This window comes from Anomalospiza imberbis, chromosome 6 (genome assembly GCF_031753505.1).
Source record: "Anomalospiza imberbis isolate Cuckoo-Finch-1a 21T00152 chromosome 6, ASM3175350v1, whole genome shotgun sequence".
NCBI lineage: Eukaryota > Metazoa > Chordata > Aves > Passeriformes > Viduidae > Anomalospiza > Anomalospiza imberbis.
The window spans coordinates 15550060-15565216 of record NC_089686.1 but is presented as its reverse complement, the minus strand read 5'-3'; the positions used below and the strand labels follow the sequence as shown (position 1 = coordinate 15565216).

Here is a 15157-nt window from a genome sequence, read left to right as displayed (position 1 = left end):
ACTAAGAAGAAAAAATGATTCTGTCTGGTCTTTCAGATCATAGCTGGTGTGAAAATCGACCTGGTGTGTCATCTAAGTGTGTATCTCCCTGCAATGCCTAGAAGTTGTCAGGGTGTTTTAGCTGGCCTGCTGTGGTGCGGACATAAATCAATGCAGACATACACAACTTCTTACTGCCTTTGTGTCTAGCTCATTTCCAGCTACCTGTATCCTTGGTACAGCCTTAGTTAACAAAGTTCTCTTGAGGTGGGCTCCTGTATTAGCCTCCTGCTATTAAAGTCAGTGTCTGTGGATTATTGGAGATAATTATTGTCCATGGAGAAGATCATTGTAACCTGATGGCTGCTTTATTGCCTGCATCAATTTGCAGTTTGGTTTTTTATGTTGAAATTCTCCTTAGTAGGAATAACATGGATGTCACAAGCCACTTAGCTTGAGAGATTGTATCATCCGGGCAGAATAGGGTTCCCGTACTTCCACTGTATCTTACTGTTCAGTGGTGTTAATAAGGGACACCTGTATATTTTGCAAAAAAAGCTACACAAGAGAGTGGCAAGGTTGTCAGAGTTCTTGCTGTTTTTGGCATTTTGTTATAGAATGAGATTGCTTAAATGTCTGACAGTCATTTGGACGTGTTGATTTTTTTTATGTTTTCAGGTAAGCGTCGCTTCTGACCCTGGGCGCAGAGTTCAGCACAACATGCTGAGTCCTTTCCCAAGCCCCTTCCAGAGCCCATTTCGGAGTCCAATACGAAGTCCTTTTCACAGCCCTTTCAAGAGTTTTGGACATCCTAGTGGAAAAACAATTGATTTTGAGTGTGAAGATGAGGAAATGAATCTTAATTGCTTCATTCTGATGTTTGATCTAATCCTGAAGCAGGTACTTTCAGAAGAAAAACATCCACATGGAAGGAACACTGAAGTTCTGTAGTCACTTTTGGCTCTCCTTTATTGATTGTCTTCCTGCTGAGGGCCTGGCATGAAGTGTAAGGCATTTAAATCCCAGTACAGCTGCCATCTGTCTTTATCTTTATAGAAATTATAGGTTCATGTCCAAAGAAGTTAGATGCCTCCACATTCAGGTTAGATACTAACCTGACACTCGTAACAGGAACTTTTCCTTGGGTCTTTGCTTGTTTTTACAGACTAGAGGCAGAGATTTGTTGATAAGCTTAGGTTAGATACATAATTTTTGGATAGCTAAGTTTCTACATTGTGAATCCAATGACAAGTGTTTTGGATGACAGTCTCCAGGTAAAATTAATGCATTCTGTGCTTGAAATTGACTATTTGCTCTAGTTGTTGGAGCTTGGGCCTCAACACCAGTGGCAATTTAAAATTCTGAGTTACAGTTTATCTCAGATTCTTCTCAGTACTGTAATATAAAACTAGCAGAAATGTAGGAAGAGGCAGACATTTTGTACTCTGCCTTTTAAAAGATTAATGTTTTCACTTTCTTTCAGATGGAACTCCAGGATGATGGTGTCACTTTGGGCTTAGAGAACAGCATCTCAAAAGATATAATATCCATCATAAACAATGTGTTTCAGGCACCCTGGGGTGGTTCTCACACCTGTCAGAAAGATGAAAAAGCAGTTGAATGTGGTCTGTGCCAGTCCAGCATTCTGTGTTATCAGCTGGGTTTTGAGCTGCTGGAACAGCTTGCTCCAAAGGAAGAAATCAGGCTTGTGGTAAGTAGAGCAGGAAAGGGTGTGTATTACTGGTGTGCTGAAACTCCTTCCCTATTCTCATTCCACTGTGCTCAAGGGAGCAAAGCTGCACTGACTTTTGGCACGAAGGATTTGAGAGGTTAAAGCAAAATGCCATTGAACTGTAAAATTTCCTAAGTTTGAATTGGTTCAAAGAACCCAGGGAAGATGGCAATATTCATCCACCATGAACTCTTCCTCCATGAACACTGAAGTGCTATTTCACTTGGGACATGCATCACTCCAATCTTACTGTGTCTCAAAAAAAAAAGTAAAGTGTTAATACTTACTTTTTATTAAAAGAAAGGAGTGGATACAAAATGATTAATGATTTTGAGTGCATCAGTTGTCAAGTGAGCAAGCCTTAGTTGGAGCTTGACTGTTTGAAATGCCGAGCACTGTGGGAAAAATGATTTTACTTCAGGTTGAGTATCCAACTTTATCCAACCCAGATACGTACTCTCCAGTCACTAGTCATCATTAAAGTTCTTAGTAGCTTTGCAGAAGAATTGGGGAATTTCCTGAGGTGGTGGTGGTCTGATGAATTTATTTTAAGCTGGATGTCTATTATATGTGACTGTTCCATCTGGTAGTTGAGAAGAAGGCATCATTCCATTTATTCTGATGCTCATTTGCTGTGGTGTGTTAGTAGCAGATTTTTATTAGCTTTTTTTTCTTCCATAGAGGGAATAGTGATGCCTTTTTATGTGTCAAATTTTCAGAATTTCATTTGATGTGTATGCTAGAAGTAGATATTTTGCACATAGTATTCAACAGCTTGTGCTAGAAAATGATCTCATGCCCCTTCAGTACAGATTCTCATCTCAACTGAGAATTAGTGAGCAGTGCAGTCTTTTGGGTGCTGGGACACTTCCAGAAATTCACCCTGAAATTTACAACATAAATATCACAATGTCCTGAGCTGCTTGCCACAGGCAGAAGTAACTCCAGCCTGGAGTTTACATTTTTCAAGGTAAAAGTAGTTGAGGTAGGTCCTGTCCCTAAGCCTGTAACTCCACAGTAGTGCAGGAAACACCCTGCTCCTGTCTGCTACTCCTTTCAGGCAAGGATGACAAACTTGGTGAAATATTGGCCTTTTGATTGAATCCACCTCAGCTCCATATGTATATATAGTTTCTGTTAAATCAGTGTCAGAAACACATCTTGTTTTGGTCAGTATGCATTTGCTGATGGAAAATATTAGGTATGCAGGTGATTTGAGTGCATAAATGTACATGGAACTAAACAAAGTCTACCTCATTTGAGCTCAGTTTTTCACACCAAAGTAGCTTAGTCAGCAGGATATGGCCTCATGTCTGTAGGTAACATCAAGAAATGAATTTAACTTATTATATTCTTAAAGGAGCCCACAGATAACCTCGAGGATAGTCTTCTGTATACTAGGCCTGAGTTTATTATAGGAACTGAAGGAGAAGAGGAAGACAAATCAGTACCAAAGCATGGAGAAAACCCAGGAAATCACACAGAAACCACAGAAAATGCTGGTAAGTAGAGGCTGAAAAAGGTTATTGCAGTAAGGCTTTAAAAGAAATGCTTATACTCATATACAATATAAGCAGTCTTTCAAGTCCAGGAGTGCACAGCCACTTTTTTAATCATGCATTTAATTCTTTCAACATATTAATTGAATAGGCTGTAAATAAGTTGATAGCAAGTGGTACTGTCTCCCAAAAGTGTTAAAAGAAGTCTTGGCTTTTTGAACATATTAAGTAGCAAAAACATTAGATGCCACATTCCATGCTATGCTGACCTTTGCTGACTGCAGGATTAATGTGCCTAGAATTAATTTATCTCTCATCACCTTAACATTCTTTAGTTTCATTTTGAATTCATAGATAAAAGAATTTTAATATTGTCTGTAACTTACATTTTTAACAGCGATAAAGAATGACACAGAAAGGAAGTTTTGTTATCAGCAACTTCCAGTTACCTTGAAGCTCATATACACTATATTGCAGGTAACATTGATTACTTGTTAGTTTAGTTTGTATTGTTGGTGGTGTCAATGTGTTGAGAGAGAAACATCTGTTTACACAGGAAATGTCAAGGTTTGAAGAACCAGACATTCTTTTTAACATGCTGAATTGTCTGAAGATCCTGTGTCTTCATGGGGAATGCCTGTATATAGCAAGAAAAGACCATCCACAATTTCTTGCCTATATTCAAGATCACATGTTGATTGCAAGGTGGGTTATTATTGCACATTTTGTCTTCATACTTCATTAGTTCTCCAAGTACACATTTGTTGTTAGTGTCAAAGAATTTGCAAGTTTACTATGGAAAATTAACAAGCGTGGTAGAGAAGTGTAGAAAGATTAAGAAACCTGTATAAGTTATTGCACAGGCTAATTAAGATGCAAATGAAGTCAAGGTAACCCTGCATTGTCCATCATGGCTACTTCATTGTGAACCACCTCCTTTGCAATGAGTCAGTGTCTCTCATATTCAATAATACCATTGCCTGAGACTGATGTATCTTCCTGGAATTGACAAAATAAAATAAAGGATGTTGTGAAGGCAGGTACACAGTTTATAGGGCCTTAGCATTAAAGCTGAGACAACAATACTATTTCACCTTATTTTTGTGAGGGACAGGAAGTTTATTCACTTAGAGTGAATTGGATTGAAATTCTGTGCATTTTAAGATTCTCTTTGGAGAAAGGGACTTCTGCAGAAATCTAGCTCAGTAAACATCAGCATATGATCTTCTGTTTGTCAGCACTTAGCAGCTGCTCTGTATCAGTTTCACTGAGCACCTCCCAAGACTTAGGGTTTTAGCAGCCTAGAGAATCTGTCCTGAATCTATACCAGCAAATTGTGAATATCCAACTTCTTAGTTATTTGTGGATGTACATTATGTTTGGTGTCAAGACAGTTCATGTGGCCTATGTGGTGTAGCTGGTCATGCTTGAAACTCCTAATTCGTAGCATAGACTGTGTTCCATGGCAGTTGTCTTGAACTAGGCAAACTCTTTCAAAATGAAATATTTCAAAGTGAGGAATATTTGAACCTGGATTTTACAATAAAAATGCTGTAGCTGAAGATTTGCAAGTAGCTCTGTTTTCCTAGTCTGTTTTTACTACAATCCACTCTGTAGTAATCACATAAATGCCCAGCATGGCTCATAGAGATGTTCATGCAAAGTTCTTTACATTTAGAAGAAAGGATATCAAGGGAGTGTCTTTATAAGCAGGCTTGCTCTTTTTTGTCTTGCCAGCTTATGGGGAGTTGTAAAGTCTGAATTCTCTCAGCTTTCTTCCCTGGCAGTCCCACTTCTTCTTCATGCACTTTCGCTTCCTCATGGAGCTGACATTTTCTGGACAATCATAAACAGCAATTTCAACAGTAAAGACTGGAAGATGAGATTTGAAGCAGGTAGGCCTGAGAAATGTACTCTATTTTCTCTTTGTTTCTTCTCTGAAGAAGTAGAGCTTTCTCTGCAGTAACTGATGAGACATATAATAGATGATGATCTTTTTGCTGCTTTGGAGAGTTTTGGAGATTGTTCAGTGCTAAACTATGGCACAACAGTGTGCAGTAAAATAACGGAGAAGATGAGACATTTTGGATAATAAAAATCAAAATTATAACTCTTTCTAGCAATTTTTCATGGTTACCTTCTCAGCTGTGCTTATTTCTAGGAAATGTGTATTAATCAGTATATAAACCATTGCTTAAATGAATGTGCCTCTTGTCTTGCTGCTACAGTTGAGAAAGTGGCTGTGTTGTGCCGATTTTTGGATATTCACTCTGTGACAAAAAACCACCTACTGAAGTACTCTTTGGCTCATGCATTCTGCTGTTTCCTGACTGCTGTGGAAGATGTCAACCCAGCAGTGGCTACAAGAGCTGGACTATTACTTGACACCATAAAGAGGCCAGCTTTACAGGTGGGTGTGCTCCATGGGAAAAATACCTTTCACTGGGAAACTGGCTTTTCACCTGGAGTTCAGACGTACAGCATCACAGTCACTGCTAATACTTCTTTAGGCAAGCATTAATGGTCTTGGTGCTTCACATATGCACGGAATGATACTGCCCTACCCCAACTTAGAATCATGGGAAAAAATAATTTTTACTATCAAGTCCAACCATAAATACTTTGATGACTGCAAAGGATTATTGTGTTTGAATTGCTGTTGTAGAAAACTGTAAATGTTTTTTTTTCTGATTATTTCAAAATAATTTGGTATTTTTCAATTAAAAAAGTATATTTCTAAGTCTTATGAGACCCTGCTGAGCTCACAGTGAGAAAATATATTTGAGCAAAATCAAACATGGTCTTGATCTTTTCAAGGTTTACTTAGACATGCAATTTTATGAATGTGAGAGAGCCTGCCAGTCAGGATTCACATGATTAAATTGAAACAGATACCTTAGTGAGAAAAGCAAGATAAAAAACTAAATCTCATAGAACGCTTCAGTTCTAGTTCTGTGGAGAAGAGAATGAATATGTATTTTAAAGAGTTCAGGGTTACTGCCTACAAAAAGCTGTTAATGTATGCTAGTTTAATTCCATTTGGTACCTTTTAAAAATAGTTTCCAGAGAACTTGAGTTCAATGACACTGTTACTGAACTTGGGTTCAATGAGACCCGTATACTGCACTGTCATATTCAATATGTGGGCTTTCTTATCAAACTTAAATCTTGACAGTCCAGACAAAATTCTAGTGCAGTTAATGTACAGAAGAATTTTCAGGCAAAGTGCCTCTGATACTGTTCACAATGTAATCTTTTTTCCCTTGTTTAAGCATGGTGATTCATTCTTTAATTAAGGGCTTGATCCAGTTACCTAAATTTAAAGTTTTTCTTAGATGGGGAGCATGAGCAAAGCACTTTGATATTGTGTGCCAAATATGCAGTAGAATAGAACTTTGCCTGTACCTTTGTAATATTCAAAATCTTAGAAAATTCTACATTCAAAATATGATGCTTATTTATCTCTTTACTTACCTTACTCTCCCTCTGATATCAGTAGCATTAGTTCTGATTTAAAGGACTTGGTAGAAAAAAGGAGCTAAACTTTGATCCTGCACTAACTGACAGAAGAAGTTATGAGCTTTGACCTCCCTTTATTTAAAAAATCCTTAAGAGATCTCATATCTCAATTATGTGGGTTTTTTTTTTTTGTTTCCCTCTATAGGGTCTCTGCCTCTGCCTTGATTTCCAGTTTGACACAGTTGTCAAGGATAGGCCCACAATTCTTAGTAAGCTTTTGCTACTTCATTTTCTAAAAGCAGATATCCCAGCTTTGAGCTGGGAGTTCTTTGTGAATCGCTTTGAGACCCTGTCTTTGGAGGCACAGCTTCATCTGGACTGCAACAAAGAATTTCCTTTCCCAACAAGTAAGCATAATTCAAATCAATCTGATCACTTTTTACCAGCTTCTGGAATTTTAGCTGCTTGCAAGAGTCTGAGAGAGTTGCAGGTCTCATGTGTATAAATTCTCTGAAATTACGTAATCTTTCAGGCCAAAATAATATAAATTGAAGTAAGCATTTTTTACTTCCTGAATACAGGTTATTCTGTTATTATTGGTTGAATTGTGGTCTGGTTCTGTGATCACCTGCAACCCGCATTAACCCACTTGTTTTACTGTAGAAGTTCTAATGCTGTCATATTTGCTATTCTTCAAGTCCCAGATCATGCCCAGCCCTATCCTGTGGTGGTCTGTGCAAAGTCAACCTTAGGAGCTGTTTGACCCTCAAAAAAGCCCCAATATGTGGGGCACAGCATAAGAGATACATGGACCCCTGCAGCCAGTGCTCAGTTAACTATTTTTGCAGTGACAAATGTTTTTAAATGTTTGTCCTGTTCATACTTGGTTTCTTAATGAGAAGCCAAATCTTCCTTTCACTAGAGAGGCACTAAAAATTAATTAATGCATAATTTTTTAGAATGCTGAATAATTGAAAACTTCCTAACCCAAGTGGTCGCCTAAGAGTCAGATCTATTTCCATCTGATTTTCCTGGAGGAGATGGGAACAGCTGTTTGAACAGTGCATGTTCCCTCAGCAGCCTAATGCTTCCTTCTACATTTGCATGGAACCCAGTGCCTAAAAAAATCTAGGTGCTGTGACTGCTCCACAGTATAGGGGTGGAACTGCAAAGGTGTTTGCTTCTCCGTATGTGAGTAGCTTGACCCAGTGCTGGGAACTGCTGCTGTGGCCTGAGGAGGGAGTCCTGGCACTAGTTTCTAAGTCCTCTGGCTGCAAATGTAGGGCAATGTCTTTAAATAGGAATATTTTGGAGTGATTTAAATTAAGCTGAAGAAAATGTTTAGATTTCTTTTTAACCTTTCTCTTTGCCATTTCAAATAGATAGGTGATGCAGAGGATGGGCTCACTGACTTTAGTCACTCAGATGATTAAACTCAAAGGGTTCATAGATATGAGTGTGGAAGAGTATTGGTGATCCCATTAAGACATGCAGTGATACTGCTGATGACAACTCCACAATCAACACTCACAGGTTTTTTGAGTTCAAAATCAGGATGGTAGATGCAGGCAGAACAGGAAGTTAGTAAGGCAAAACTGGTGGCCATGGTTAGGTATGAGTACACTAAATGTGATCCATACTTGTGAGATTTCTGCCCTTTTAAATAGGGAATACCTCATATTCTCTTAGCCTAATTCAGTTTTTTGCTTCAAGAATCTGTTTTTGACCAAGAAACAGCATATTTTTTTAACACAGTTATGCCTTTTGGGGTTTTATGGTTTTCAGAATGAGAGCAAGCAAATGAGTACCTTGCAGATGGACCCCGTGGGCCCATTTGAAACTTTCTTGGCTCAAGTGGGACCTGGGGCCCAGTTGCATTTGGCACTTGGCAGCAGCAGGAGCTCCCCGTGCTGTGGAATGAATCCTAACTTGGTCCGTTGCATTTGCAAAGCTATCACTGCTGTCCGGACAAACGTGGCCAACCTCAGTGATGCGGCAATGTGGAAGATCAAGAGGGCTCGTTTCGCGCGCAACCGTCAGAAGAGCGTGCGCTCCCTGAGGGACAGCGTCAAGGGACCCGCCGAGTCCAAGAGAGCGCTCTCCCTTCCAGAAACCTTAACCACCAAAATTCGTTGAGTACTTATTTGTGTTTTTGTGACACACCTCTGTCTTCTCCCCTAGGATTGTATCCCATCGATGGGTGCACATTGGAGTTGTCAATATTTGTCCAATTGGTTTCTGACTGCTTTGGGCATTACTCAGATAATGACAAGTTAATGAGTTTGACAAAGAAAGTAGACATAGACAAATGTGTCTAGATGTGTCTGTTTAAAAGGCCAGGATAAAAAGCTCCAAGACTAGTTTGTCTTTTCTGGATCTTAATTTTTATTTGCAGCTAATATGCAGTAGTTTTGTCTTAAATAGAAACAGATTTTACAGAAAAAATCCTCTACTACTAATATATTTATTAATTATAACTATTAATCAGTGCATGCAGCATATGCTAGACGTCTTAAAAACAGCTGTTAATGTCTCAAATGAGTTTGTGAATATATTCAGCATTCTGTTGTTAAGGAAACAATGTCCATGCAACACATCCTTCCTGCAGGCTTCTACAGGAGGACCTAGGTGCTGGAAAGCCATAGGATTGTATGGAGTGCCATGCAGTTACCTTTCCAAGCAAAGATGAAGCTTGGCCGTTCTCATTTAGAGAATTTTGCAAACACAGATTAGTTTTTATGTTCGAATTGGACCTCTCACATTGCTCTTACCCATATAATGGGACCTGATAAGACTTTTGAACCTGGGTGCTAGTGTACTATTAACTTAAAAGATAATTTTCTTTCCAACACTGCAATATATATTCTTTCCAACACAGTCCCCCTGAATATTTTGGGATTCTTAAGTAATTGTGCATGACCAATTATTGATGCTGCACAGAGACTCCTGTGTGCTGACTCTTGTACCTGCAAAATTAAATGACGGAGAAAATTAGAGTTATAGAATATGGTGCACAAAATCTGTAGGGCACACAAGTGACATGTTCCAAGCAGTTACACTTACTGCCTGACAACAGTGCATGAGTAATCGAACATAAATGTGCTAGCACTGAATATATGCTAAGTGTAAGATGTCAATGCTGCCTTATTAAACAGAGCTGCTCCTGTTTCTTTTCTAAAGCTGTGAGCTTGACCAGACATGAGCAGTCTGCACCAGCACTTGGAGGAACACCAGAGCAAACACCAGGTGGGTGTGACAAAGGAGGTGTGTTTTGATGGAACAGGAAAAGGAAGGCTCTAACTCTGACCTTCTTGCTGAATCATGAGATAAACTTACACAAGATGTAAGTTGTCTAAATGGCAGACTGAATCACATCTCAGCACGGTTCCAAAAAAGTGTAAATTGAAGCTTTGCTCTCAATCTGTACTGAAAGCTGCCTCCAGTTGTAAATAAGACTTTGGAGTCAGTAAGCTATGCCAGCAGTGCCTCACCCTCCTGTGTTTGATTGCCCACAAGTAAATATTTGCTAGACTGGCCCCATGGGTCACCTGTTTCGAGTCAGATCTTTGAGTCTTTCAGGCTTTAAAGACAGCAGACAGAATGTTTTTCCTGTCAGTACTGTGTACTAATTACACTTATCTCCTCTGCATGCTTATAGATATCTCAAGTCCCTTATTTTGTATTTACTGACATTTTCTGAAGATGTCACCCTTCTGTCAGGCTTCTGTAGAATAGGTAGCACAGCAGGATCCAAGTAATCTCTTAATAATTGTGGCTACCGACAGTTATTGCTCTGAATGCTGTGTAGACTGATAATTTTGATCTTTTCATGTTCTGTCTTCAAGACTTGGAATATGTCCAACAGATACAAATTCCTAATCAAAATATATCAGCTTATTTGATGATCAGCTGAAAGGAAGATACCTTGTCACTGTGGGAGCTGACTAAGCTGTGAAATGAAATAGGGGAGTTTCTGAATTATCAGGATATAGCCCTGCTGTGCTAGCCTAGTGAGAGCTGGAAATAAACTAGTTCCTTATAGAACATATGGGTGGGTTGTCAGAGGCTCACAGAGGGAACAAGTGACACCATGACGCAATAAACAAGTATATCAGTGGATGATTGTTCTTCATTTAATGGCACCAACCACCTGCTAAGTACTGGGCTTAAAGGAATTTGTTGCATAAGAATTGTCAGTCTCACAGTAGGCATTGTTACACATTGTGGTTTTCTTAGATTGGTATTTTAGTATTTCTATACTTTGCTTTCCAATCTTAGGTAGTTCATCACCTAAGCTTAAAACAAAGTTAACACTAAAAATGTATATATAAAATATTTCATGTAGCTAGTAACTACTGACTCCAAGAAATTTCTAATAATATCATTCAGAATATGACAGATTATTTGGAAACTGGAAGACTAATTACTGTCCCTTTTCTCCTGCTCAATATTTATTATTTCTTCCTAAAAGCTTGTACGTTTGTAAAAAATTTTTTCTGAGGTTTGTTTCAGTTTTTAGTGCTGCATTGGCAGTATTGAGCATATGTGTTTCAGCTAAGGAGCTGACTGACTCCTAAATGGAGGATGTACATCTGTTGTAGAAAAACATGTGTTTTATACATAGCCCTTGCATGAACCAGTTTTCATGCTCATCTGTTCTTTCTAGATCTAAAACAGGCATCCTTGCACAGTCCAAATGCAAGCTGAATTCAGTGTGCCTTCTGTATGGATTAAACACCAGGATCATGTATTTGTTATTCTGTCCTCTGCAGTATCCTGAACAGTCAGTGTGAGAGTTTCACTGATAGGGATCACAGCTGGGGTGATGAAGCGTGATGTAATTCTGATCTCCTGTTTTATGTCACATTGTGATATACCTTAAAGTAATTTGAAGGTAAAGGGGTCTGATATAAGGCACACATGAATAAAGAGATGAATCTAGATTGAATTCAGGTGTGGAGGCTGTATATTACCTGGCTGTATGTTTGGTGATGTGAGAAGGTTTTGATGAGGGTTGGGGAGGATATGTTTGTGTATCTATATACCTTGTATAGGCACATACAAATGCACATGAATTTTAAGGGATAAAAGTTACCCTAGCCACTGTAAAGACAGAGCTGTCTTGGTTTTGCATTCCAAGCTTGGATTTAAACAGCCTCATGTGATAACATGTACCCTGTATCTTGTGTTGATGAAATGAATGTTTAGTTCAGGATTGATATAACCTAAGACTCATTCCAGACAGCAGCAGCAGTTTTCCAGACTTTGAAGATCTATTGTTTAAACTGGATTGTACAGTTTTTGTAGTTTTAAACAAGTAGTTCTCCATTGCTGGTTTTTTGCAGGTTCCTACATCAGAAATAAAAATGGAGTGAATGACATTGTATAGTCTTGACCCTTAGTAGAGCTGTGACAAACAAATCAGGGTTCAAACAAAGCTTTGTTCACTCTATCCTGCTGTATAGTTTTTCCTGAGGGTAAAGTATGAGAAATTAGCATCAGAAAGTGTAGTAATATTTCTGGAAAAGTAAAATGTCAGGAGAAGTCCTGGGAAGTATCTGTTAGCTAGAGTTAGAGTTATGAAACTCTTTTGGAATTGAACATTTTATCACTGAGCTTCTAAATTATATTGTTCAGCAAGTGAAAATAAAATGGTTTAATCCTTTCAGATTAATTACTCTTTGAATTCTATTTGGAGAAACTGTATTTATTTAGAGCCCAATGATCTTTTGGTTCGTTTCATCTTATCTCCTTCTTTATTTTATTGAAAATATCACAACATGTTCTAGAGATGAAAATAAATAGGGCTGAATAATACAGTCAGATATCATTATTATGAAAATTGTGTCTGTATGATATAATTCCATGGAAAATTTTAACCTGGGTGTAATATTATATAAGAATAAAAGATTATTTCTCAGTTTATGTGCATGAAGCTAAAATTACTTTTTGTGTGCATTTTTGAAGTACTTCTGAAAATGGTTTTGCTTTATTTCTGATTCTAATTATTTCAGAATTCATTGTTTTCCTTTTGTATCTGCAAATCTTGGTCCAGCAAAAGCTTGGACAGAGAATTTCCATTTTGAAGGAGGGTTTTTAAGTAAAAAATCCCAGTGAAAACTGTCTGGAACAAAAAAATGTTGTATAACATAAAGTTCATTATTTCTTCTAACCCAAATAAGACCAATGAAGGAAAGTTATTCTTAATAGAAGTGGATCTGAAAACTCCTGCCCCCTGCATAGTTTTAATTTTTACCTGTCATAGAAATGACAACCATCTCCCATGCTTTGCAAAACAGCTAAACAAACCTTTGTTCACTCATGATTAAAAGAGCAACATAGTTTAAAATTATTTTTTAAAATTACAGACATGGCAGTTTTTCTTGTGAAGAACCTAAGACAGATGCACTTATATCAGCAAATGAGTCCTTTGTCAGAATAGCACAGCACATTGAGAATATGGGCAAATTAGAATATTAAAATAACACTATTTATTTACAAGTTATTTGTAGTACTAAAAGTTGTGTACGAGAAATACAGATTCGTGCTAATAGGGGAAGTCTTCATTCTTTGTTTAATCATTATTCGGTACAATTTTTCATATTTCCTACCCTTGCCATTTTGTACATTTTCCACTGGCAAAGACTGATGTCTGTTAATATTTTCTGAGAAAAGACTGATAACCATACCAGATGAGAATTTGGTGGCAGTGGGATTTGATGGATGTGGAAGAATAATAATGTTCAATTTGGCAGAAATGCACTGGGATGGGAAATAAGGTGCTCCACTCAGTATGGGAAAGCTGAGAAATGGAGTTGAGTGTACACAGTAGGTGTTTCTGTGCTGTTGGACCTGAGGCAACAGAGGAACAATGTCCTCAGAAGTGCATGCCTGTCTCCTGAAATTTCACTGGGTGTATTTGGGCAGAAATGGAACAATGAACTCTGGAAAAAAATTCTGGTGTGTCCTGTACCCTGCTTTTTGGATTTACAGAGTTACACAGTGCTCTCCAGTGTCTGATACCGCTGTCTCTTGTGCCCATAGGACAACCTTCCCCAGAGAACGATAATACAATAAAAGACCTGCTGCCAGAGGATGCTGGGATTGACCACCAGACTGTCCACCAGCTCATCACAGTGCTGATGAAGTTCATGGCAAAGGATGAGAGCAGCGCGGAGTCGGACATCAGCAGCGCTAAGGCTTTCAACACGGTCAAGCGCCATCTGTACGTCCTGCTCGGCTACGATCAGCAGGAAGGATGCTTCATGATTGCACCCCAAAAAATGCGTGTTTCAACCTGCTTTAATGCCTTTATTGCTGGAATAGCACAAGTAGGTGAAGGCACTTAATAGTTTTTGCTGCTATTTTTTTTTGCCTGTTGTTGAAATAATGGTAGCACAGCCTTCTTTGTAGCAAAATAATGGCAGAATGAGGTAGCCCCATGTTGGTGATGAAGAGAGATGGGGGAGACTGATAGGTGATCAGAATCTGAATCTATTGTGCACTATCAATGCTTATATACTGTTTTAGGAAGACTAGTAACATTTACTACAATGATTAGGTTAAAATCACATAAACAAACTTATGCATATTACAGCATCTCTTGCTTGCAGAGTTTAATGAAATTTTTTTCCCAGTAAACCAGTGTGATTGAATCTTCTTGTAATCCTCAAAGTTCTGTTTGCTCTTGCCAAGGCATCCTGTTATCAAATCTCTTATGCTAACCAGGTCCAAAGTCCAAAATCTGTCTTGTTTCCCAGTATCTCAACAATGCTACTTAAAACTTCTACACTTTTTCAGCCTGTGAAAGAATTTCTTTCCATAGGTAGTCTAAAGTTTCTGCATCACTGGCAAAGGGATTATAGTTTTGTGTGCAGAGAGACATGCAAATACTACCACTGTATGAAAAATAAGAGATTGTTTCTAACCTCTGCCTTCTTACACTAGCTTTTGAATACCTTAGTTTCTTAATGAATATTTCCTCCTTTCTTCTTCAGGAAGACATGGGATCTGTGTTCTTGTTTTGTTTTCCTATGTGAATGGTCTGTGAACTCTTCAACCTTCCTCACTTTGCAGGAGGCTCATTTTTCTTCCTTACAGTGCTCCAGGACTGTCTGTTCTCCCTTTCCTAGGGAGTGCTAGGAAGTGCCATTATGAACTTTTGCCTATATTTCTGTGATAAATGACCAAGCACATCCTTGCCATCCATCCATCTTGTATGGAGTACCATAATTTTCTACCTCACAAGGCTCTTCTAAGGCTCAGTTAATTCCCACTGATAGAGTAGTGGGTGATACTGGGCTGAAAAACATTTGGCACTTGCAGAGTATTCCTATTTGCAGTGGAGCATCATCATCACTTCAATGCTTTTTCCTTATCACAGTCTCTCATAAAGGATTACCTTAGGGGACCAAGAGGGCTGTGTTTTCTGATGTCCTCTGTAACTTTCAAACATTGCTCAAAGCTATCCTTGTCTCTTCTGGATCTG

The 15157-nt window shown here is 38.4% G+C and overlaps 1 protein-coding gene across 13 annotated transcripts in view; it reads left to right on the top strand.

Moving 5' to 3' along the window:
* The window catches only part of UNC79 (unc-79 homolog, NALCN channel complex subunit), a 105356-nt gene that overhangs the window by 35218 nt on the left and 54981 nt on the right, over nt 1-15157 (top strand). For all 13 annotated transcript variants that reach the window (XR_010999834.1, XM_068192551.1, XM_068192546.1 and 10 more), the window contains 11 exons: nt 658-879; nt 1463-1690; nt 3072-3213; nt 3608-3687; nt 3767-3915; nt 4948-5105; nt 5439-5620; nt 6875-7076; nt 8621-8800; nt 9850-9915; nt 13714-14000. Coding sequence is in view for 12 of the 13 variants with exons in the window: in XM_068192551.1 (XP_068048652.1) it covers nt 658-879; nt 1463-1690; nt 3072-3213; nt 3608-3687; nt 3767-3915; nt 4948-5105; nt 5439-5620; nt 6875-7076; nt 8621-8800; nt 9850-9915; nt 13714-14000 (1896 nt within the window). In the remaining variant the exon portion in view is untranslated. The remainder of the gene's footprint in view (nt 1-657; nt 880-1462; nt 1691-3071; nt 3214-3607; nt 3688-3766; nt 3916-4947; nt 5106-5438; nt 5621-6874; nt 7077-8620; nt 8801-9849; nt 9916-13713; nt 14001-15157) is intronic.